Source organism: Catharus ustulatus (assembly GCF_009819885.2).
Source record: "Catharus ustulatus isolate bCatUst1 chromosome Z unlocalized genomic scaffold, bCatUst1.pri.v2 scaffold_26_arrow_ctg1, whole genome shotgun sequence".
Classification (NCBI taxonomy): domain Eukaryota; kingdom Metazoa; phylum Chordata; class Aves; order Passeriformes; family Turdidae; genus Catharus; species Catharus ustulatus.
In genome coordinates, this window is record NW_024879445.1 from 595,602 (window position 1) to 620,514 (window position 24,913).

The following is a 24,913-nucleotide window of genomic DNA, read 5'->3' on the forward strand; positions in this document are numbered from 1 at the left end:
TTCTTTGTCACAGCACCTCAAAGGTGCTAAATCCCACAGCACTCTTAAACTGTTTTCTTCGTAATTATAGCTGCAGGGCAAACTAACACGATAAACCATGTATCTTTCTAAGAAACATCAATTTCCTCTCCTCAGCTCTCTTTCTCCTCTTCCACTCTTGTGTTTCAGGACCTGGCTCTTTCAGCCTTGCCCTAACTTGGTTGGCTTCATTTCTGCAGCCCTCCAGGGCAAGCAGAGACAGCTAATTCACACCTGAACAACAAGGGAGGCATCTCCCAGCTTTGTGCTTAACCAGGATTTGTCACCTCATCTGTCACCTCTGCTCACCTAATTTTCTGTCCCGATTAAGGAACAATCCTTCCCTCCAAGTCAGCTGCTTCCTCTTCCTGCTCCTACCTTCTGTCAGCAGAACTTTTTAACCACTCAGGGTAAGTTTAGGCTTAGGTTTAAATCCTCAGCAAATGAGCTGTTGCCCGATGAAGACAACACAATTGCCTGTTCCCCATTAAGAAGTCGTGTCAAGTGCTACCAGCGCTCTCCTCAGATAACCTGAATAAGATAATCGCTGCTATTCTCTCCTTCCTGTTTTTCCCCTGCTCTTCTGTATAAATACTAATAGTATTTTATTTGCTAAATTAGCTAACTTATTTTTCAGCGTGTACCTTTCTTTTCCACGGATTGCTGTCCACGATAGAGGTTTGTTGTTGGAATGTTCCCAGCTCTGACCTTGAATACACTGTGGCTCTAACACTACCGAAAACATCAGCTTTCTACTGCCAAATGGAAATCGCTGTCCACTGTCAGATAAGAGATAATGAGTAATAGACAAGCAATAAAAACATTTACGTTTGTTTTTCACTTTTTATGCAAACCCTCTGGTTTTAGCTATCTTGTTAAATCTAGTATTACCCCAGAAATTAAAATTTTAATATGTTTGGAACAGTTTGTTCCTGGGAAAGCATGAATGAAGGGGATTAAATTATACCTGTATAGACTTTTCTTGGTGATTGGTAATTACACTGTCACTCACGATGCTATTCATTGCACTTAGCTGCACGGACCTGGGTAAAAACACAACATTTCCCCCTGTACTGGACATAATGAGATCTATGGCTTTTCAAGGAATCATTCATCAGGGAGGTACAGGAGTAAACAAATCATGGGGAAGATGCATTTGGAACACGGTTTTTTTTCCCTCCAAGCCACAGTAGGAGAGTTATTTTTACCCTGGGGCAGTAACAGGGGCCAGGTAACCACCCTGACAATACACCCGACTGCAAACAGTCTGTGTGTGCCTGCTGAGCACACAGGCTCACTCCCTTCTGCCTGCCCATCCTGACACCCTCCAGCCTTGGTGTGGCCACAGTGGTGCTTGGGGTGTCTCTCTGTGGGCTGAACACGATTTTGGGGTCACTGCAGCCAAATGCTTCCTCCCAGCTCTCAGCAGAGCTCTGTATGTTGAAAAGCTGTGGTACAAAGGGTGCTGTCCAAATCCAGAGCTTCTACTAAAAACCAAGCCAAACAAAAACGCATCTTTGTGGCAGAGAGCCACGCTGAAGGAACAGCACTATGTTCTGAAAAGTTTCAAGTAGGAGACTCAGAAGTTCCCATTTCCACGAAACGTCAATTAACTTAATTTGTTGTTGTATCTGACAAAGGACATAGTTAAATCTGGAGAGGACTGAGTGAGTCCACGAAGAATCAAGAGTAACCACTTATGTTCTCAGCAGGCTTGTTTTTGCAACCAAGTTAAAAGTTCTTTGAAACTGAAATGATGCTGCAAAACATCCTGGCCTCAGTGAGCCCTATCTCTGCACTTAGGCACCAAGTTTCTAATGCATGTTGGCCTCAGCCAATATTGCATGAAGTCTTCTCTTCCATTTTTAATAAATGTCAGTTGTCCTAAACACAGTACTTTGCAAAGTGTCAGAGCTTTCAACACTGACCTATAACAGGTATGTTTTAAACACTTTGAGGAGGTTATTCTCTTGCCAGGGTCACTGTGACATGTATTTAAAAACAAACAAAAAAAAAAAAAGACATCTCCCTGGTAGCAGTCTCTTTCCTCTCCTTCAACAATGTGCTGTCAATTTAAAACTCTGGAGACTTCTTGCTGCATTATGTAAGCATAAACTTGTTTTTATCGATTGATGTAACATCAGTGCACATGGAACAAGAAGATCAATGCAGGGAAGTGCTTACAGTTTCAAAGGAAACACAGAGAAAACTGAGACTACTGAGAGCAGGCACTGCAACAAATATGTTTTTTATCAGCTAGGCAGTAAAGTGCCATGGGAAATTCAAGGGCTGCTCACAGCTGATATTCTAAGGGAACACCAATGTAAATTATGCCAGTTTATTTAATATTTTTAGGATTTTTGTATTTAATTACATTTAATAAAGATGAAACAGAACTACTCCACTATTGCTGACAATCCATATTTGTCACATAGATTACTCAAAATCACACTGATGGACAAACTGCATTTTTACTCACAATGCTTGGCAGGAACACAGGAACACAGACTTTTAAGAAATCAATGTGTATTTTCTTCCACTCCGAGTAGCTGTGGTCAAACTGACACTGTGACTTTTTATAAGAGCAGCAAAGCTTTCACACAGCTGTGCACCTAGGGGAATATTAAAGCTTCTTTGCAGGATGATTTTGCTGGGTTTGTGTGGCCAGGACTGGGGAGCAGGGGTGGCCTGTGAGGGGGACCCACCTGGGGTGACAGGTCCTGCATCAGTGCATCCCTCAACTGCTGCCTGAGATTTCCCAATTCTTCTTCTTGGGCTTGCTCACCTTTACCTCTGTACCTCCCACCTGGGAGGGTTGGTGCTTTCTCAGAGCTGGATGTTTTGAACAAGGAGGTAAAAACTAAGACCCTTTGTGTCAGTAGAAAGGCTCTGACATAGTCTAACACCTGGAATTGTCAGGGATGCTGCCATGGATTTTAAGATCAGTGCAAAGTCTCATCCAACCTTTGTTGTGGAATGGCTCAGACCCCCCACCTTCAAATTGTGGGGTGTGAGTTTTGGAATTACTCACTACTGAAGTATTTTACCATCAGACATTATTTTCTTCAAAAATTTAATGTATCTTTAAATTCAGTAGAACTTCATGGTTTAAAATACCTGCCCTTACACAGAAGTACAAAATGCCTCCCTTATTGTGCCAGGACAGCTTTTTCATACACTTCAAATTTGTACTGGATCCCATTCTCTTCCTGGATATCAGCAGGGACACCTGGGTACCTAGGGAGAGACAGCAAGAAAAAGCAAAAGCCAATAAGCAGGTAAGAATATCATTGTGATTCACTTGTAATTTATCCAATCAATGAGAAAAGAAAGTTGTTTGGGAAAAAAAATGAAAACACTGTCTTTATAACAGCTACACTGTTTTTAGGAATCTTAGTAACTACTATCCATGATTGATATGCACATCTTTCAGATCAAGAAATCATACTCTGACACCCAAAGAAATACCCAACATTTCCACTGAAGCCTCCACTATGTTATTCAAAATGTTTGTCAAGGAAGAAGAGATTATAGAACACTCTGGTTTTTTTTCCTCGCCTTGCTTTTCCTACGTTGGTTTACAGGAAATGCTAAGGACAAAGCTTTTTAAAAGTCTGCAAGACATTACTAAAGCAGGTGACTGCTACCATAGAAAGAGCACCTCTATATTCCAGGTTTTCTAAACCACTTCTTATTAACAGACGCTTTCAAAAATCTTTTCATCTTCCCGTGAAAGAAGCAGGATTTTGTATGAGTAATACTGACTTTGAGGGAGAGATACATTTTAAATTTATTTGGTAAGGTTTGGCATCGTCAGGTTTCCACTTCAGTGAGGAAATTACCTGTTATTTTACAAAATCATGTTCTAACACCAATGTTCATTTCAGTACATTGGCCAAAAACAACACACAGCTACGAGCAGTGAGAGAGAGAGGGAGCTTTGGGTCAGATCTCAGGACACTGAAATGAGCAGAGAGTAGCTCAGAATATATTGGAGTTGGAGAAGGTGACTCATCCTCCCCACCCACCTTGTCTGTCCCGCATCCCTCTTCCCTGCCCCTGCCTATCCTCCCCCAGAGCTGTGCTAATCCACTCCTGAGCCCCCCTGGGGAAGAGTTTCACCCCTCACACTTTCTGCTTCTTCCACTGCTGGTCTGTAACCAGCAGAGAGCCAAAACAGCAGGAGCAGGAACAGCAACAGGTCTGCTCCTCCCTGGTTCTTGAGGCAGCTGTGTGAATTTCTGCTGCCTCCTCAGTGCCTGTTGGATGCAATCTTGTTGGAGAGGACATAAAAGCACAACTGGAGTATGACAAGGATAATGTAGAAGGAACCACAGTGAGTGGCAGAAACTGTAAGTTTTTGTACACCTTTTCCTGCTATGTTTGTTAGGAAGAAGTAATTTTCTCAGGAGGGAAGGAATAACCTTAGAAATCTATAAAGCTCAAGCCTCTCCAGTCAAATCCATTTAATTTGCCTTTGGCAATTTATCCAACACATCCAGAGGCCAAATACTATTTAGTAACAACACACAGAGAATTACAAAGCTTAGTAAACATTTGAGTAGTTCTAAACCAGGAAACAATAAGGAAAAGCTACTTTTGAAGCACACTGAAATAGAAAATTCTTTACTGTGAAGATCATACAAAAGTCGAGGAACAGAGCAGGTTCCAAGAAAATCTGTGCAGAGTGTGGTGCCATTCCAGGTTGTAAGTAAAGTGTGATTCTGGGGAAAAATTCACCTCAAGCTCAAACCAACATGGCCTTAACAGAACCCTTAAAACATTCAAATTAGATTATTCTCAAGACAAGCCTGATCCGCATTTTGATACTTACTCTGTCAGAAGCTTGTAGTCTTTGTGGTCAATTTCTGGAAAAAATGTGTCACTTTCAAATTCTTTCAAGATTCTTGTCACAAACAATCGATGATGAATTGGCTTATCCATTGCTGCCTTTGGAAACAACACAAACTCAGTCACAATTTTATGTATCACAGGCTTTTAGCAAAGCCGTGAAAATTACACTCTGAATCTCCTCTTTTAGACTCTGCTGAAGAGCACTTTCTAAAGGGATAATTTCACCCCGTGTCAGTTCCACCTGGTAAGTGGCAGCAATACCTATTCTCAGAGCCTGGGGGTATCTGATGGAAGTTAAGAACAAAATTTGAATAGCCTGTGAGAAGAAAGGAACAGCAGGCCCAGCAGCAACAAGCATTTTCTGAATCACACCTCCAAGTGGTAAGAGGTGCCCACACCTCAAGGTAAATTGCTCCCATGTTTAATATCACTGCTAGGGATTTGTGCTGTATTTTTTGGAATTCCAGATACCAATCTACCCCTCAGTTTAACTTCAGAGTTGGATCTCTGGGTTACCACAAAATGGTGACACGTGCTGAGAGTTTTCACATTTCCAGATGAAAATGTTCTAAGATAATGTTTGTCAGGTGAGGTTCTCACTAACAAATTCAGGAGTTGGGAATATACATTTTGCCCTGTGATCCAAAAAAAACCAACTCTTCCAGACTTTGTGGGCATTAAAATAACCCATGAAAAGCCACACTAGGGTTGGTAACAATGTATTTTTGAAAAGCTTGTGGCTGTTCCTCCCTTCTGCTTAAACTGGCAATGAGCAATGCTCTCTGTGGAAGGTGACTCACCATGCAGCAGGCTATTAGGTACTACTTCAACAAGCACAGGAACCAAGTAATAACAAATGGAATCCAATAGCATTAATTAGCCACTGCTGAGAGGCTAATTTGTAGAAAAGCTGTTCTACTAGAGAACAGTTAAAAATGAAAGGGGTAAGTCACAGCACACCGGCATCGAACAGCACTGAGCTGGTGTCCATCCAGTTTGTACACAAATGCTCGTATTTTTCTTTGTTTAAGGACAGGCAGGTAACAGCAGTCACACTTGCAAAATGACAGAAGAATAATAACCTGCTTCACAAATAAAAACATGCTGTGTTCTGTAAACAGAGACACTTCTGCTTTGTCGTGGAAGAACGGATCAAGTTCCTATCCAGCTCAGAGGGAATTCTGCTTTATCAGGAACCCTCCACCACCACAACAGGCCAGGGAAGAGCACAGGGAGGGAATGACCACAGGTGCTGCCAAGAAAAGTTGAATTTAACCCCAGGGAGACCAGATGGTCCCCTCAGTTCTAGGGAAATGGTTTCATTAGCTGAATGAACCAAGCAGCTGTGTCACTGTCCCCACACTCATAAAAGAAGGGCAGATGCTTCCCCAGTTTGCCAGACCAGCTGTCATTTCCACAAGGAATAAAGCAGGTCCTTGCTGATACTCAATCCAATCTTGCCCTGTCCAGCCCACTCCTTTACTTTCACCATTTTTTGGGAAGAGAAATTAGAGGAGGCACTGAGCTGAGCTGGGGGAATGCTGACATACTCCCAGAAACCATAAAACCATACCACACACATAAGGAAGATGACACCTGGGTCTGTTGGCTTTTCTGCACGTGTGTGTGTGGTTTTTTTTGTTGGTGTTGGTTTTGTTTGGCTTTTCTAACACCCTACTTAATATTTAAGGATGTGATGGACTTACAGGTTCTACTCCTAGCAAAACCTCAGCCTTGTTTTTGACCTGTCTGAACCACACAGCTTAAATGTAAAGAGACTGACACAATTTACACTGAGTGGACTCAGAGCAACCTGGTCTAGTGGAAGGTGTCCCAGACCATAACAGGAAGTTTGGAATGACGTGAGCCTTTAAGTCCTTTCCAGCCCAAACCCTTCTGTGGCCTCTGACCCCCCTGGGATGTTCAGGGAGCATCATTTCTCAGAGCCAATACCTCCACACAGGTGCAGCAGTGCCTTAACTCAGAACAGAATCCTGGTTTTGAATCACTAAGGTTGGAAAAGACTTCCAAGATCCTTGAGTCCAGCTGTTAACAAACCTTCCAACTCACCACGCTTGAGTTGTACATGGGAGCAGGTTTGATATCCATGAACAGAATTTCCTGGGGATGAAATCTAGCCAGAAATTGATGAGCAGTGCATCTGATGAGCTCCAACAGCCACAAGAGACTCCAGAGCCAGAACCAAGGAGTGAACCAGCACCCCACGAGTCCCTCAGCACACAAGCAGCACTCAGACAGCCCCCAAAACACGAAGTGCTCACACTAAATCACAGAGTGCTTGCCATGATGAGTAACAGGTTCACAATAACTGCTGTAACCCACACTGCTGGGCTCCTCTTTCCTCATCAGACCAACAGCAACCCCAGCTCCTTCTGCAACTCAGGAGATCCAGAACAGTGCAGGGGGGATCCAGATGGCGTTGCACTAAGATCCAAGCAAAGCAACCTGGCAAACCTGTGCTGTCAGAAGTCCAAAAGCTTCTCTGGAGGCATTGCTACTGCCCTGTGGCTACATTGGGAGACAGAAAACCTGATGAGGGGATCAGTGTGCAGTCACATTCAAGGTGACACCCACCTGAGTTTTTCTGAACCCTCACTGAACTGATGGAGCTCTCATGCGCCAATACCAACTCTCCACCCAGCTTCTCCCTGTCCCCCCTGCTGCAGAGGTCACAGTTTCCTGGAGCATCACCTACACGAGGGTGTGGATGGCCAGCACAGCTCACAGAGGGGCTGAGGCAGCTGTTGATGATCCTCCCACCCCCTGGAGAACCCAGGGATGGCCACAACCAACAGAGGGATGCTCTGCGTCCTTTACAAATGTTCACAGAGTTGGCCCTCCCTCTTCTGCAGCCTGAGGAGGAAAAGGATGTGAGCAGCAGCAATACCTTGCCTCCATCCTGTCCCAAAATGCCACTCTGGAGGTCACACTTGGCTAGGCTGGAGTGGGCACTGCAGCCCCCTGCAGCTGAGACTGCCTGGACACCTGTGTCCCAAACAGCTGGGCAGCTGCTGCACCTTGGCACAGCTCCCTGGAACAGGGCAAGGCTGGCTGGTGTTTCAGCAGGGTGGCTGGGCCAGGCAAAAGGCACAGCAGGCCAGTGCTCAGACATCCTGAACAGCCCAGGGCACTCACCAGGGTGTGGGAAACAAAACCCAGCAAAGGTCATGGCACACTCCTTGCTCACAGCATCTACAGAAACCTGGCTTGCAGGATTGTCCCCAGAGCTTGGTGAGAGCTGCCCTTGCTCCTTGCCCACGGGGTCACACAGAAAACAGAAAACCACAGCAGAGAAGCTGGGGGCAGATCCCACTGGGAACCTGCAAATCTGCCCCCTGCAGCTGCTTCCCTTGATCTGAAAGGGCAACGAGAAACTCTCATGTGAACATCCTTTCTGCTTGACAGTAGAAAGTATAAATAGACTTGTTTTTCTGCAAGAGAGTCCTGTAACAGCCTGAATAATCAAAATGGGGTAGGCCTTTCTACAGACAAGCACAGACCTGTATAATTGAACAAAATCACTTCTCAGCCTTTGAGCCACACAAACCAGTGAGATCAAAACAATGCTTTAAAACCAAATACTACAACTACTGAATAACATCATTCACTTCAGTTACCAATTGCTGTTTTACTTCCTACACATTTTTACATCGTATAATGGAAACATTCCTGTAAAATCCTCTGAGCATCTTTACTACAGGCACTAAAAATATGACTTAGAGTTTTGCTAGACGTGTATGGTCCCCATAAAATCCTTTCAGTTAACATCACAAAGGTAGTTTGAGTGCAGGAATCTGTATAAAACGCTCAGATCTCTCCCAAATGTAACTAAAAATTTTTTTTATATGTCTTGACTAGATGCCCAAAAGGGAGGAAACAGCTGAAATTTTAGAACCACAAAAGGGTTTGGGTGGGACAGAACCTTAAAGCTCATCTTGTGCCATGGGCAGGGACACCTCTCACTGTCCCCAGTGTCCAGCCTGGCCTTGGACATTCCAGGGATCCAGGGGCAGCCACAGCTGCTCTGGGCACCTGTGCCAGGGAACAATTCCTGCCCCAAATCCCATCCTGGCACTGGGAGCCATTCCCTGTGTGCTATCTCTCCAGCCCTTGCCCCTCTCCAGCTCTCCTGGAATCCCTTTGGGCTCTGGAAGGGGCTCTGAGCTCTCCCTGGAGCCTTCTCTTCTCCACATTGCACATTTCCATCTCTCTCAATGCTTTTCTATGTCCAGGTCTCCTATTATTTTACACATGCCCTTGCACTGATTAGCACAGACAGTACATTCCAATTTATTCTTGATCTAAACAGCAAACTTATAAATTGGTGAGTAAAGATCTAAAAAAAGGCATTATTTTCTTCCAAACATCAGCCAAATGCTGGAAAAATAGTTAAAATAGAAGCCACCAAGACAGATGCTCTTGGAAAAGCAGAAGAAATCTTTACAGCTGAGCCATGGCTGTGGCAGGGAAGGGGCAAATGCTGCTGCTCACAACTGGCTCTGGCTCCTGCTGGGCAGCTCTGTGAGGAGAAGCCCTCTCCAGAAATCCTCTGTCCTTGGCTGAGAACCAAGGACATTTCTCCTACAGAAGAAACATCTGATCATAGGCTGGATGTGTCTGCACATTGGATACATGGTGGACTTCACCACGAGGAGCTGCAGTGCTACTTCGTATACACCTCACCTTACAATTTCACTGTTTTTACCATAAAAGATGTGTTTCCTCACACACTGAGGTTCTAAAAGCACAAAGTGCAAAGCCAAGAAGCACCAGAAAAAGGCATTTTCCTGCCCTGCACACAGGGCACAGCACCAGCCCTAACTTCCCACCAGGTGCATTATGGCACTGTCATCACCCATCTCGAGTGTGAGGGCTGAACAACAACTGGAGTGTGTCTCCCAGCATGCTTGCAATGACTAAAGGACAGCAGCACTGCTCCTTTTGCTGTTACAAAGAATTTGCTTTACAATTCTTGACCCAGGGAGTGGGAGCAGTAGGAACACTGCTGGATGGGAAAACAGAGTGAGTGCGACCTTTTGTTGCATGATTATCTCCTGTTACTGCTGGCATCATGACCTGTCAGCTCTCTCTAAATCCTATTTTCTACCCCATTTACATGTATAGTGTCATACTCTGGCTAAAAAAGCTGGAGCACTGCTCCCTTTTTTTCCTTTTCACATCCTTTGCAGGGTCACTCAGCAATCTCAGTGAAATAAACACAACAACACGGGCTCAGCAAAATAAACAGAACAATATGGGCTTTGTTTGAAGAACCCAGCAATTTAGGTGTTTATGAAAAGCTCTCAAAAGCACAACAACAGTGTGACACCGGCAAGAGCAATGTTCAGTTTCTGGACAGGTGTTGTGAACTTGGAGAGCTGAGATCTCTGAGACCTGCTCTGCTGCAATCACTGCAGTTTGCTGGTGATGTGAAGGGAAAGCACCTCCTAAAGCAGCAGCAATAGGAACTCCATCCTCCTGCCATCACGGAAGATGAGTGATTCAGGAGGCTAAATGTACCTTGTACACTGAAGTGCCTCCCACGATCCAAACCATGTCTACTTTACTTTGTAACTCCGGTGAATCCAGAAGGGCTAAGGCATCATCCAGACTTTTGGAAAGATAATGTGCTCCTTTCGGGGTTTCCCTAGAAAAAGCAAAGTTCTATTACTAAAGAAATAAAGGACAATTCATCAGGATCAGCAAGACACAAAATGTGCTTTGCTGAATTAACAAACAACTATGTGTTTTGCATTAGTTAATTATTTTGAAGCACCTGTAATTGCCAAATTGTGTTAAGAAGTCTCATCCGACTGCAGGATTGTTCAACAGGTCACAGCTTAATCATAATTTAGGAGGCATTATAAATTAAAACCCAAGAATTTCACAACATGTTTTTGAAAAAGTGTACCTGAGAAATTTAAACATCTGTAACACAAATACACAATCTACAATTAAACATAATCATTAAATACAGATAATAAAGAAATTAAATGTAGATTTTGACTTGAATTCCAGGATGTTAATATTTAATTCAATACAACCAGCTGAAAAGCCAATATTCCCTGTCCTCCCACATATTCACCTGCAAATCCACCAACATGCTCCAAAGCAATGAAGCACCACAAGTGGACATTTGTATTTAAAAATATTTGTGTGAGTGTGGGTGATGCATTCAAGAGGAGAGTTCTGAAAAAGCACAGTTCATCCACAAATCCTAACAAAAATAAACTTCAAAAAAATGGATTAAGGGCCACCAATCCAAGCAGGAACTAGAGAAACACAGTTAAACACATTATTCAGAAGCACTATTGAAAATTGTCAAATGGTCTGTGAGTAGAGCTAGAAGTACTACTCATGATGCAAAATAATGACAATTACCTGGAGAATGAATTTTTAAAAAATTAAAAATTAAGAGTAAAGTAGTTGTAACACTCAGAACCAACAGCAGAAATGCTTTCTAACCAGTATCAAAAATGCTACATTTGGAATTAATGTATGTTGTCATGCTAAAGACATTTTTGGTGCAGGCTTTTATTTGTTGGAACAGGGCCCTTATTTACCATACTTACTTGAGCTCCCTGCTGAGCACAATGTTTAATTCTGTCTTTCAAAGGACGGTTTCTTCTCAGGAATGGAGAACCACGTTTTTTACCCATTATCAGGGCGTTCTGTTTACCTGAGCAGGAGAGAATTGAATTAATTTACAAAGCCACAATAATTTCTAGAAGAACCAGCCCAGCTAAATCTAAAGCCAAAGTGCTACAGGTGATCAATCACACTCCAACATTCACACATAAACACAATTTCTGACCAAACCCCAAGCATCCACAACCTGATTGCCTCTCCTATGTAAATCTGCTATGGAAAGGAATGTTTCTCTCTGCGAGGAAAAGGAGTTATCAGAGAAAAAACCACATTGCCAACATGGTTTGTTTCTAGGCTGAGACACAACAGAGGCAATGGTGGCATCCCTGGTGTGAAGATTATGAAGATAATCCATAAAAAAGTCTGGTTAGGAAGCACTTCACCTGCCTAGCATCCAAGATCACAGCTTACCAAAAGACCTGCAGGCGGGATAGAGCAAAATGTCTCTTTGTAATTATATTCCAAACACCTTTTTTCTTGATCACAGGTTATTCGTGCCAGGTATGATGCAAATTGCAGGCATCTTAAAAAGACTTACAGCTGTCAGCTGTGTTCTGTCCTGTTTTTGTACACACAGGGCTGCAAAGGGATCAATCAGGTCTCCAGAACATATGTAAAGTCTTTCACTTAGAACTGTTTCAAAATGAGATTAGGCATTCCTTGTGGACTACGGAATGGACATTCAAATCAGAAAATTGAGCAAGTCACCTAATCAAAACAGACCTTCAAGGCAGAAAATGGAGTGAGGCACCTAATCAAAACAAGGAATGTATCAAGTTGACCAGAAGTGAGTTTTTACCAAAAAATTGAGTTTAACAACGTAAAAAACCCACACAAACCATGAAAAAATAACCGTGTTGACCAATAACCGCAGTATTTCTGCTCCATGCCAGCATGGTTTGGATTTCCTGGTGCATGGATTTGGCTCAGCACCCAGAAAAAAACTCAGCAAAATTCCTGTGACAAGGGTCAGAGTGGCCAAGGCTGAGCTGCAGCAAACAACTCAGATAAGCTAATGCAGCCTGAAAAAAAATTCCTAACCTGAAAACCCTCCTGTTTTAACTCGGAGTTTTGTGTAAAGACCTGTTAGGCAAACCTCAGACGAAGTTTTCCATTCTCCTGGTGACAGAAGGCCTTGAAATTGTTTCCTAAGAGGCCCCCTGCATCTCCTCTGAAATATCTGACTGATCTAAGTGATTCATTCCTCCTCTAACCCTCACCACACAGGGCTGAAATGCTGGTGAGGGCAGGGTGAGGCAGGGATGAAATTCGGGAATGCAGAATCCCGAATTTTGGGTGTCCACACACCCCTCACGTTACCTTCCACACGGGACGTGCTCGTCATTCTCTGGAAGTACTTGTACTCATTCCTGCCGAGGAAGCACAAGCTGCGTTATGTTAAGCACAAATTCTCCAGTTTCTATTTTTTTTCCTGCAAGTTCTTTAATTTCAACAGGAAAACCCCACTCGTGAGGGGGATGCTGCCGGAGGCCGGGGAGGGGCGGTTGGACGGGGCTGGGCCGGTGCCAAGGCCGAGGCAGGACCTTTGTCCCGCGGATGTGCCAGCATGAGGGATGCGCTGCGGCCACGGCAGGAGAGAGAGAGAGAGAGAGATCCCACCCGAAAAACATCCCCACAGCCCCGCTCCCGCCACGCCGCCGCTTTCCCGCCTCACACACACACCCCCTCCAAGAACTACAACTCCCAGCGTGCCCCGCACCGCGCGCCAGCAGCCTGGCGCGGCGGGGCAGCGCGGAGCGCGCTGGGAGTTGTAGTGCGGGCGGGGGGCGCGGCGGCGCCAGGCCGCGGTACCTGAGCGGCGGCCAGGGCAGCCGCCCCGTCCTTGCCGATGCCCATGTTCTGGCTCACGGCCACGATGGAGTTGAGCGAGCGCACCATGGCTGCTCCGCGTCCCCCCGCGCCTCGCCGGGGCCGTGCCGTGCTGGGGCGGGCCGGGGCGGGCCGAGCGGGCGCATCCGGCGGGAGGCGGTGCCGTGCGGCGGGGCCCGGCCGTGTGGCGGGGCCCGGCCATGCCGCGGGGCCGGCGGGGCGGCGGGGCCGGGCAGCAGCCGGTGCTCAGCAGGTTCTTCGGGCCGGCGGCGAGCGGCGGCGAGCGCGGCCCCCGGAGCACGGTGCGCGGGCGCGGGGCGGGGGCGGGCCCGGTGTCCGTCCCGGGGTTTGTCCCGGTGTCCCGGAGCACGGACACGGCCTCAGGGCCTGGCTGTGGTACCCGGTGCTCGGTGCTGGCAGGAAGGACACGGAGATGGCGGGCAGGATGCAGGGCAGGCCGCAGGGATGGTCTGGGCCCCGCAGCATCTCTGTGCTGGGCAGAGCCTGGGGAGCTGGGCCTGCTCGGGCTGGAGAAGGGAAGGTGAGGGGGATCCCATCAGTGCACACAAACACCTCCAGGGCTGCCAGAGCATGGGGCCGGGCTCTGCTCAGGGCTGCAGTGCCATACAATGAAGGGCAGGCAGTTCCAGCCCAGCAGGAGGAAGAACTCGTGTCTATGGAGGGGCAGAACCCTGGAACAGCTGCCCAGGGAGGGCCTGGAGTGTCCCTGTGTGGGGCCATGCCAGCCCAGCCCAGCTGGACACGTTCCTGTGCCTCTGCTCCAGGGGATGGAGCAGAGCATCTCCAGAGCTCCCTTCCAATCCCAAATATCCTGGGATTCTGTGATACAGGATGTGCCTGTTTTGGAGGAGCTGGGCAAGGCCAGCATGTTGGTCCATGTCATTGTGGCTTTGCTCCACTGTTGAACCTCGTGTTGTGGTTTTGCTCAACATGGAGTGTGTTAAGATTGTCCTAACTCAGCATGTTCTCTGAGGTTTGATCTTTGTGTCCTTTGAAGCCCGATGAGCAAGAAGTGAGAGATGATCAGTGGGACGGGCAGCAGAAGGATGTCCAAATTAGCAAGTTTGAAGGATGTAAATCAGGGTGTTGGTGCACATCCATTCCCTGTAATGCCATCCAAACGTGTTTTGGATACCAGGGGCCGTGTGTGCACCGAGCCCTGCTGCTGGCAGTGCCCCAGCCCAGCCCTGCAGGGCAATCCCCAGCACTGAACACAGCTCTGCCTTTCCCTAAGGAATGTCCATCAGGGCAGGGAAAGGACAGGGGTGTGCTGAGCACCCTGAGCACGCAGCCCTGCCCAACCCTGACGGGCTTGGGGCACACCAGGGATGAACCCTATTTTTGGGGCAGCTCTGGCAGGCAGTGAGCTGTGCTCCTGTCCCGTGTGCTGGAGCTCAAGTGGTTGAGGTCTGAGTGCTGGTAGGCAGATCCTCCCTCTGCCACTACTGGGAAGAAGTGGCTGGGCTTCACTCTGAGTTTCTTTTTCCACTCTCCCTGTAGTTTCTCTTTCCAGCCCCTTCTGTCTTGGAAGGATGTTTTCTTTTTCTACCTGTGACTCAAGCTATTTTAGTTGCCTTTGATCCAAATGTATTTTGAAAGGTGTGATTACAGCTTTCTGCCCTTGTGGAAAAAACTTCCTAATTAGTGTTGATTTGGTGGTGTTTAGCAGTGGGCTTGAAAACTGCTACTCAAGCGGAGGTTTTGGGTTTGGTTCTAAGGAAATTGGAATTCCATCGTTTAACCATCTGAGGTTATGATATGAAATGTAGGTGCAAGCTGCTGGAAGCACCTGAAGCTGTGTGCTTCTGTGCAAAGTGTTTATGTTGTGCTGGACTTACAAGATACTTCTTCATATCTGGTCAAGCTTCTCGCAGATCAGTGATGAAATGGAAAAAGTGATGGATTTTCTGTTTGCACAGTGTTCTAACTGCGTGTTTCAGAGGACAGCTAAGGAGCAGGATGCTCCAAGCTCCTCCAGCCTGGCCTTGAGCTATACCAGGGATAGGAGGTTGGATTATTTTGCATTAACTCCTTATGAAGTTGCTGGTTGCATTATTGTCCTTCAGAGAACAGCAAACAGAAAAAGTGACTGAACTTACTGGTTTAATTTACATTTCAGGCTTCTGAGTTTGGCACCAAGAGGAGCACATCCACTGAAAGCAATGAGCCCTGTGAAAAGAAGGCCAAGGCACGACAGATTACTCTGGAAGAGATCTGCAACCCACTGAGGACTCATGAGAAAAGTGAGTTGGCTGTTAGCAAACCTCGGAAATGCCCGAGTTCCATCTGGCTTTGAACAGAGCATTTAATAAGTTATAAAAACCAGTGAATATAAACTCCATTAAATTTCAGTGGAAAGAATTAGCCTCTTAAGTTTCAAAGTGGGAACAGTATTCAGTTTGTTGGTGTGGTGCTTTGAAATATCACTAGGAACACTCTCCAGAAGCAATATTGCCTGCCTGAAAAAATGTACTGAAAGAAAATCTGCTTGATCCCCAGTGTTCTTAGCTAACTTTATGGCTGTGCACTTGTCAGTCCAAAAAGTAATGCTGCATCTCTTCCCAAACAGAAAGAAGCACTCAGGTGAGGAATATTGGTTTTCCATGGAAGTTAACCAAGGTGTTTAAGTGCATGATTCTGGCAGAAATATTGCAGTGGGAGAGAGGAGGGAATATGGGGAAGAGAGACATGGAATAAAATGGTTGTGTTCTGTGCTTACTGATGGTCTTCTAATAGACATTATCTTTTAGAAAATGAGTTGCTAACATATTTTTATTGTGGATTTTCACCAGAACCTCAGAAGTGTGGGAAGCCCCGTGTCTGTTTGCAAACTCTGGACAGGCTGAGAGAGTTCTGCAGCGATTCAAACCAGCAGTGTGCCAGAGCCCGGGAGGATGGCTTTCAGGGGAAAGAACCTCTGAGTTTGGAAAAATGTCCCAGTCTTACTGGGAAGAGCTCAGAGCTGAAAAACCCATCTTGGGACACCAGCCCGAAGGTCACACAGAAGGTATGCAGAGCTTTGGTGTGTGGGGATTGCTTGTTATGAGTTAAACCAGCAAGCTTTGGCACGAGCTCCCTTTTGTGCAAAAATACTGTGTAGGGTTATCACTGAGATGTGGCTTAATCCAATTTCTGTTAAATCCAGTAAAGGTATCACTGCTTTTTCATCTGCAGAAGATTGGGGTAGCTCATGTGAAAACTTGTAATTTTGATATGTGGGTGCAAGTCAAGAGTTGAGTGGAGTGATAGTGTTTTGGTTCCCCTTCAGCCTGCTCAGCTGGATGTGTTCAGGTCCTTGCTGTGCAGCTGCTCTTTGATGGAGTTCTACACCTGGCTTTTTTTGGGAGGAGCTGTGTGAGAGGCTGTGCAGCTGGTTTCACCCTTCCCTCTCTGAGGGACACCTGGGCTGTCTGCTCTGTGGGAACGTGGGGCCCAAATGCTGCAGGGAGCAGCTTGTGACAGGAGAATTCTACTGTGGTGAGGGATTCAGGTTATGAAGAAGTGCCCAGAAAGCTGATTCCAGGGCTGCTGCCTTCCTTGGAAAGGGTCCTTTCAGCACTTTGTGACTTGATTTTTACTTGGTGCCTTCTGACCATCTCCACCAGTCAGCCTTTGTGTTTGTTTTCACTCCTTGTTCCATGCCCTTATTTCAGGTGCTTTGTCAGGACAGTTTCCTGTAAAATGAGACAGGGTCATCCTGCTTGGCTGGCACAGACCTTGGACCAAAGGATTTTGCAGCACAGACACCTGAGCTGCTGAGGCCACCAGGATGGGTGCACTGCAGCTTTGTTTGGGCTGGGTTCTCTTAATAATGGTGAGCAGTTGTGGGGATTTTGCAGGTACAGCTAAGTGCTGTTTTTACCTAGTTGTCCTCTGACTGCACTCTTTGTACATGACCCAAAGTATCAGATTTAAGCTATCTCTGCGTTGTTAGTTTTTTTTTTTCCTTTTTTTTCAATTACCATTGCTGCTAAACAGTCTATTCACTTTGTTTCTCATAATCTGACTGGGTAGAAATGGAAGTTTATTGGATTTATTTGCAGATACAGAATTTATAACACAACCTGATCAAATGTGTTTTGAATAGTCATATGCTTTAATTTCTGGAGGGTGTTGTCTTTGTATTTTTTTTTAGCAATATTACCTGTACTTACCTTGTGGTTTAAGTGGGGAGGAACTTTGCTGTAAGGGAAGCACTTTTCAGGATTTCTCTCTGCACTTCTGAACCCATCACTGCTGACAGTACAGGACCACACAGAGGGGTAGAGCTGAAGTTGCTTGGCAAGAACAGGCTACATAATGTCATTGTAAATGATAAATTGCGGGCAGAGTGGGCTCAAAGCCTTTCACATTTAAGTTTTTAGAAACTGTAGTGTAGATTTTCTGTGTTTAAGTTGTTCTGAGAGCTTTGCTGGCCTTACAGAGGAAGTGCAGACTGGAGAAGGAGCACAGTTTTGGTGGCTGAGACAGGGAACTGAAACTCAAATTGTTTATTTATTTATTTTTTAATTTACTGTGGATTTCTGAAACATCATTAATGTCTTTGTGCTGGAGTTTCTCACCTGCAAACTGCAGCAGTAATTCATCCTTATTTCAATATATGGCCAATTAAACTGCCCAGCCTTTACAGCCTGCCTTGTCTTGGTCTCTGTGCTGTGACAGCTCACACTACAGTAGGTTCTGATTTCTCCTCAGGTGTCTGAGGACTAACTAGCTTTGGCTTTCACGACTTTTTAACTCCTTTTCATTGCAAATATATTGTGTTCTGTCTATCCTGCTGCAGTAGTCGTGCTGCATTTGGGGGCTCTTCAAAGCAAGAGCAATCTTTAGCTCTGCAGTCAGTGCAAACCAAGGAGGGGGCAATTGATTTGTTTTGTGATTCCTAATTACACTTTTCCACCTTTTATTTTCAGGAGGAGTCACCCTGTAATCTCAGTCAGTTTTCTGCATCTCTCAAGTCCTACGAAAATTCTCAGAATTCTTCAGATACAAATCTTAATAGAAGAACCAGAAGCATTTACACTCCACTAGAGCTCCAGTTCATAGAAATGAAAAAAAAGTACAAAGATGCTGTTTTGTGTGTGGAATGTGGATACAAATACCGGTTCTTTGGGCAAGATGCAGAGGTAATTTTTCTCAAGGCTATGGAAAGACACTTGCATTGTTCTGGTGTCATCCTAGGTCTGTTGGCAGTTCTGGAAGGGAGACTTCTTTGGGGGCACAAGTTTTAGGGGATGTTTTGTTTTTTTTTTGTTGCTTGCAATCAGGATGAAAAAATCTCTGCGTGCTGAATTTCAAGACTAGCCATTATGCACACGTTTTTTTGCCAAAATGACATTTATTATTTTGTAATCAGGTGGTAGTGCTTGCTATCTTACATACTGAGAATTTAAGGTGAGTTCCTAGAGTAACTTTCTGTCAGAGTTAAAGTCTAAAAACTTTTGGAGATGAACTGTATATCATGGCTCAGAACTCTGCTATATTATATATCTAATATATAACTGTAAGGCAGTGGAGTTAAAAAAAATGAATATCTCAGGTATAGCCTGGGTGCAGGTGCCACACCTGTAGGACCTGGAAAGGACTATGTTATAAACATAATTTTAAAGTGATGCTTCATAAATGTTTCATAATGCTTTTCCTTATGATCTGTTTGGTGTTATTTCCACACTTGAGACCAGTGAGAAATGTTGCCTGGTTACTGGGAATTCATTTTCCCCGTTATATTTGTGCTGTGTAATTTGTCTGCTCATTTGCTGGTGCACTTTTAGTCCAGAAATAGAAATATGCTGTTCAGAGGGACGGGTCAGTTTTGCCTGCAGGTCCTGCCTAACACCACACTCTCTGGTCAGTCAGCACCTGCCTTTTTGCTGAGGGGCAAAGAGACAAATCACACACGATAATCTCACATTTCAGTAGGTGTTGCCACTCTTTTTTTATCAAGCATTTAGTTTTCCACTGCTGTTCAATGTTGATTTTCCAGTATTTTAGTTGATTGGCCAGGTTAATCCCCATCTTGATGGCCACAAACTGGATACTTCCATTCCTGCTGCGTTTTCGGCGGCGTGAAAATCATCTGACCTTTTGCTGAGCTGTGTTTCAGACCCTGTGTGTGCAGTGTGGGTGGTTTACCTCAACAGTGGTAAAGATCAAGGTGCAACCTTAAAACCTGACACCTGCAGCCTGTGATAGTGAATCCCCTGTTTATGGCAGTGCTGGGACAGGAAGGTGCAGGGGCCCCTCCAGGCTTTTCTCCTGGAATGTTTTCCCTCTGCCACCGAGCTTTTAATTGCAGCTGTGCATCACTGTTGTCATAGGGATAAGCTCCTTACCTTCTTAAATTACTTTGTGACCCGTTGGCTGGCTCCTGTTGCAGATTGCAGCCAAAGAGCTGAACATTTACTGTCACCTGGACCACAACTTCATGACTGCCAGCATCCCCAGCCACCGGCTCTTCGTCCACGTGCGCCGCCTCGTCGCCAAGGGACACAAGGTTACCCCTGACTCCTGCTAATTGAGTACACACCAGCCCCGAGAGAACTTGCACTGCTTGTACCAACCACAGCCTGGTTTCAGCTGAGAAGTGGGCAGCTCGTTATCCCCTGGTTCATGCTGTAGAAATGGCCAACTTCCCTTTTTTTCTGTTCCTGGGTGCTGGGGGTGTCATGAGCCATTAGCAGATTCAGAGAAGTGTCTGCGTTTTTTCAGGAACAGTTCCAGAACAATTATTTTTGCCAGCGTTTCTGTGTCGTGTTTTTAATAAGCATTTAATAAGGGGCAATGTACATATCCTCTTGCTCTTTTGTTATTCATCACATCCTTGTTTTTCTTGCCCCAGCCCCCTTTTTTTATCCCCTGTTCCATCCTGCTCTGGATCCCTGTAATTCTGTGGCTTTCTGGTGATAACCTCTTTTTCTGCTTCCTTTTCCAAGAAAAGGACTTGTTGATTCTGAATTGGATGCAAACAACCATTCTCTAATAAGCAATGATGTCCAGCTAAATTGTTTCAAAATAGGATGAGAGGCACAGGTACAGAAGTTGAGAGGGCAGTCAGGAATAGGAAAAGGGTCAGGAAGAGCAGTGCCTTATAATCTCATTAGTGGGATTGATGTGAGAGCCCTTTCTGTTGATGATGTATTCCAGCTTGAATTATGCATCTGTTGTTTGCACATCTCAAAAGATTACCAGGATATATAGAATAATAAAAATAATAATTTTTTTTACCAGAGGTCTAACTTTTGTTTCTTGTTTGTCTGCCTGTAGGTTGGAGTAATAAAACAAATGGAAACTGCAGCACTGAAAGCTGCTGGGGAAAATAAAAGCTCTCTCTTCAGCCGTAAGCTGACTGCCCTCTACACTAAGTCTACACTTATTGGAGAAGATATCCTTTTCAAATAAACTTGGTTTCACACTAACCTTTGGGAAGCCTTGATTCTAGGGTTATCAGCAGGGTGGGACATGAGCAGCTGGTGGCTGACACAAGAGTGGCAGCAGGAAAGAAAGTTCCTTTAATTTTATTGTTGTGGTAAAACACCTTGCTGTCTTGACAAACAATTTAATCTCAGGGCTGTAGGTTTGTTGTGTTTACTGTAGTTGCTTCCTGAAGTCATGGAGTGGACTTAGCAAATCTGCAGTGTCCTCCATGTCTTGCCTAGAAGATGTTACAATGAGAGAGAAACATCTTTTAACCAATGAGTTTAATTTATTTTCTTCCATTTTTTGTTTTCCTGTATCCTGTCTTACCTACCTCACATTTTTAATTTAATTTCTCAAACTTAGCAGATACCAGGAGCTAAAAACACTGTTAAAAAGTCTAAGACATAGCTGAAAAGACTGATGTCTGAGAGTACAGGACCCAAATCTGTGTGCTATTTTTTTTGAACGTTTGTTACATGTGAACCCCTTGTTGAAGCTGGACGATTCTGTGGATGTTGAGGAGGTAACAGCAGATGTGCCTGATAACTACCTGCTCTGCATCTGTGAGAATGGAGACAGCCTCAAAGGCAGGAAGAAAGGTGACACTGTTACAGGCATTGTGGTAAGTCAGTTTCTCAGGAGTCAGTGTTTTAGGGTCTGCCTGGGTTGTTTTGTTGTGCCTTTTGGTGTTTTTTCTGGGAGGTGGGTGGCTACTTTGTTAAATTCATGACTGTTCTGTCTTTCAGATTTTATTTTGTGGGGGAGTAGGAATTGATTTTTTTTTTATTTTAGCCAAAAAGAGGCACTTTAGGTAAGATATCTGTGTGTGAACTGTGATGGCTTTGTATTTGAAAACTGCAGAAGAGGTATGGAGTTGATGGTTGAACATTTATCAAACTGGTTTTGCTGCTGCTTCACTTGAAAAACATATTAATATTTTAACCCAGTACATTAGGGAAATCACGCTTTACAAATGTCAGCATTTAAACATATTTAGGGCCAATATTTTAAAGCTTCTGAGAACTTTTTTCCTCTACTAAATACCATTCTTTAAAATAAGAGACATAGGGTTTTTTGCCACTTACACTTCAGATTTGTGTTGTTTATGGTGAAGACTAAACCCCGTCCTGTTTGGCCAGCAAAACACAGTGATAAGTCAGCTGGTAATGAATTAATTTAAAAGTATCTTGGTTGTGTCTCTGTTTGAATGTCATGCTGCTGGTGGGAGAGAACAACAAAAGCAAGTGTTCAAACTCTAGTTCGAATTACATGTGCATTTCATAGACTTGAGTTAACAGATTTGTCTGCTGTTAAAAATTGAACAGTGATGGACTGGTAACAGCAAGAGCACGTTTCCATTTCTAAGGTGTTGTTGCCACTCAACAAGACAAAAGTTGTGTTAGTGTTCTGAAATTATTGTTGTATCTGAGTTAGGAAAAAAACACATTCAGGTTTTTTTGATCTTCCACTTCCACTGTGCGTGGGGGTGCTGTACAGTTCCACACCATAGATTTTCTTTCTGGGTAGCACTTAGAACCGCTGAAGCAGGCCCTGAAAATGTGAATATTCAGTGGATTTATGTGTGGATGTGTTTTTTTGGCAGGCCATCCAGCCAACCACAGGAGAAGTAATTTTTGACAGTTTTCGGGACGGCGCTTCCCGCTCGGAGCTGGAGAGCCGGGTTCTGCGCCTGCAGCCAGTTGAAATAATTCTTCCATCCAGGCTGTCAGATCAATCTGAAAAGCTCATCCACAGTATAACCTCCATGAGGTGAGTTCTCTGGGGGGTTTGTTGCTTGGGGTTCTCTTTCCCAGAGGCTCTGGTGGAGCTGAGGTCCAGAAGCAGGTACGGATGTGCGGTTCCGTCCTGGCCCTTTTCAGAGTGCCTGCAGTTTGCTGCTGGCTTCAGAACTTCCCAAACCCCTCTGAGTTCTGGGCACCTGCTGCTGGGTTGTGCTTACACTGAATTTCATGGTTTCTGCCTCTGACCTGTGAAAGATTTGTGCACTTAACATTGTCATTGTCGTGGTCCTGCCACACAATCCTGAGCACAGGATCTGCTGGAATAATTTCCAATCATGCATTTACCTTTCAGATCTAAAAGAGATGTTATATGTTTTTTTTCCCATGTTTGTCATAGTTTTGAGGTCTTGAAAAAACACAAGAATCCTTTTCTATTAATGTAGATTGGTGTAGAAAACCTTTGCTAGTGATATTTCATCCTCTTTTTTCTGTTACACCATCTTGGGTGCAGACCTGGAAGTGTTGTGGCTGATCACCTCTTTGCTTTGATTTCTCTTGCCATACTTCAAGATCAAATTTGTTACCTGTTTTCTGAATAGTTTTGCTGTGTAGTAAATCTGTAATGTAAAAGATGTGGTTTTAGGGTGACAGATGAGGGATAAAACAGTCTGAACAGAGGGGATGAAATCTTTCAGATGCAATTTTTTTTTTGAGAAAGCGTCAGTTTTTCACTTTTTTCTTTTTAAACACACAGTTTTGGGCTATAGAAAGCTAGTTTAGAGCTTGACATTTCAATTTTGAATGAAATAGTCATTCTGGAGCAAATTTGGGAGAGTGGTTGTGGTTTTTTTTTCCTTTTTCTTTATGTTTTTTTGGTTGTGCACAGTTGAGAATGTTAATGAGTGACTTCTTGTTTTTATGAAGACAAAGAATGCTACCCATTAGCTGATTTTGTGACCAGGGATTAGTTTGTAGTTTTTTCACCTCTCTGGTAATTTGCCAGGCAGCTTTCCAGCCCAAATGCCCTTAATTACATGACAGTAACAAAAATAGAACACATTATTGCAATGCACCTCAGCAGGCTTGTTTTAAATGCAATTCTTCATGGATTTTTTTTTTCCTCGTACCAGAGATTAAACCACTAGAGGGCCCTGAAGTATTTCATAGTAATTTAAGTGATTTCAATATGCTGCTTTCTTGTGCTTTTAATTAGGTTTGTTTTTGCCCGGGCTCTTTTGTGCAGCAGTAATTTATTTCATTGTAGTGCATGTTGAGAGGCCTGTAGTATTCAAGTTTGGTTATTGGCCCAGTACCTGGTGATCTCATCCTTTACCAGCTCTTTTCCAAAACCTCTTGTTGGGAATCTTCCATGAGCTGTAAGAAGTTTTATCTCCATAATTTTTTTAAGACCTTTCTGAGTGAAACCATGGGAGCTGGATGTTGTGGTTCAAGAAGGCTCTTCATCCTTTTCTGTGTCAGCAGAAAAACACTGAAATGGTGAAAACAGGGTAAGGATGGGAGAGGAAGACAGTCCCAGGAGATTAGAGCTTGGAGAGAAGAGAAAAGAGAATTTAATTTCTACTCCTCCTGTGCAGTGTAAGAATTGCAGCAGGGGTGATTTGGTGCTGGATTTTGTGTACTAGAACTTGGCACTGAGTGAGCAAGGTGCTGTGGCCAGCACAAAACCTGTTCTTATGGTCAGCAGAGGAATAAAATAAAGTGTTGAGCTAAGGTGAAGCACTGCAGCTTTATGAGAGCAGCCCTGAGTTGGTTCAGTGCCCTGTTACACTGACAAGAGTTGAAAGTCTCTTCCCTTCACTTTCTGTGAGGTTTTTTTAATTCTTTTCTATTCTAGGGCAGATTTAATGACTAGAAAATACTATTCAAGCACACTGAGCAGGGGGCCAGTGAAGAGCCTTCCCTCCAAAGCACAGCTTACATTAAAAGTAGGTTACAAAAACTGGTTCAGGACAAACTGTTCTGGTGGGTACTGTTCCCAAACTGTTAATAACATGTTTGCAAGTGCTGACCCGCCTGGAGCAACATCTTTTCATGGTTTTAATTTCCTTCTTTCTAGGAAGCAAAGAAAAAATCTGGTGTTCAGAAAATACCTATATTTTTTCCCAAAGAACACTGTGTTTTGTACTCCAAGTTCTCTCTAGTCTAGGGTCAGCACCTACCCTCCTTAACTTGTTTAAAACCTGGCCTGTTTTGGTCTCCTGACATTGTCTTCGAGGCTCCTTTGGGATATTTTTGCTCTTCTGATGTTGCCCCTTCCTTGTTTAATTGAAAAATTCAGAGCATCTATGCATACTCTGTTCCTCTTTTTCCATTTGCCCATTTTTTTTGACTGTTTCAATCTT

General features: G+C 44.5%; 2 protein-coding genes across 2 annotated transcripts in view; one reads left to right on the plus strand and one right to left on the minus strand.

Annotated features, from left to right (window-relative positions):
* Positions 1 to 2,342: 2,342 nt before the first annotated feature.
* DHFR (dihydrofolate reductase) lies at positions 2,343 to 13,490 on the minus strand. The gene is given in 8 exon segments (XM_033086491.2): positions 2,343 to 3,255; positions 4,853 to 4,968; positions 10,414 to 10,540; positions 11,466 to 11,491; positions 11,493 to 11,572; positions 12,862 to 12,911; positions 13,354 to 13,379; positions 13,381 to 13,490. Coding segments are annotated over 8 exon segments (573 nt in total). The 5' UTR covers positions 13,441 to 13,490; the 3' UTR covers positions 2,343 to 3,167.
* An 81-nt stretch (positions 13,491 to 13,571) lies between these two features.
* MSH3 (mutS homolog 3) overlaps positions 13,572 to 24,913 on the plus strand; it is an 81,969-nt gene continuing 70,627 nt past the window's right edge. The window contains exons 1-8 of the mRNA XM_033086431.1: positions 13,572 to 13,673; positions 15,512 to 15,635; positions 16,185 to 16,399; positions 18,306 to 18,518; positions 19,769 to 19,885; positions 20,656 to 20,773; positions 21,285 to 21,430; positions 22,412 to 22,578. Coding sequence (XP_032942322.1) covers positions 13,572 to 13,673; positions 15,512 to 15,635; positions 16,185 to 16,399; positions 18,306 to 18,518; positions 19,769 to 19,885; positions 20,656 to 20,773; positions 21,285 to 21,430; positions 22,412 to 22,578 — 1,202 coding nt within the window. The remainder of the gene's footprint in view (positions 13,674 to 15,511; positions 15,636 to 16,184; positions 16,400 to 18,305; positions 18,519 to 19,768; positions 19,886 to 20,655; positions 20,774 to 21,284; positions 21,431 to 22,411; positions 22,579 to 24,913) is intronic.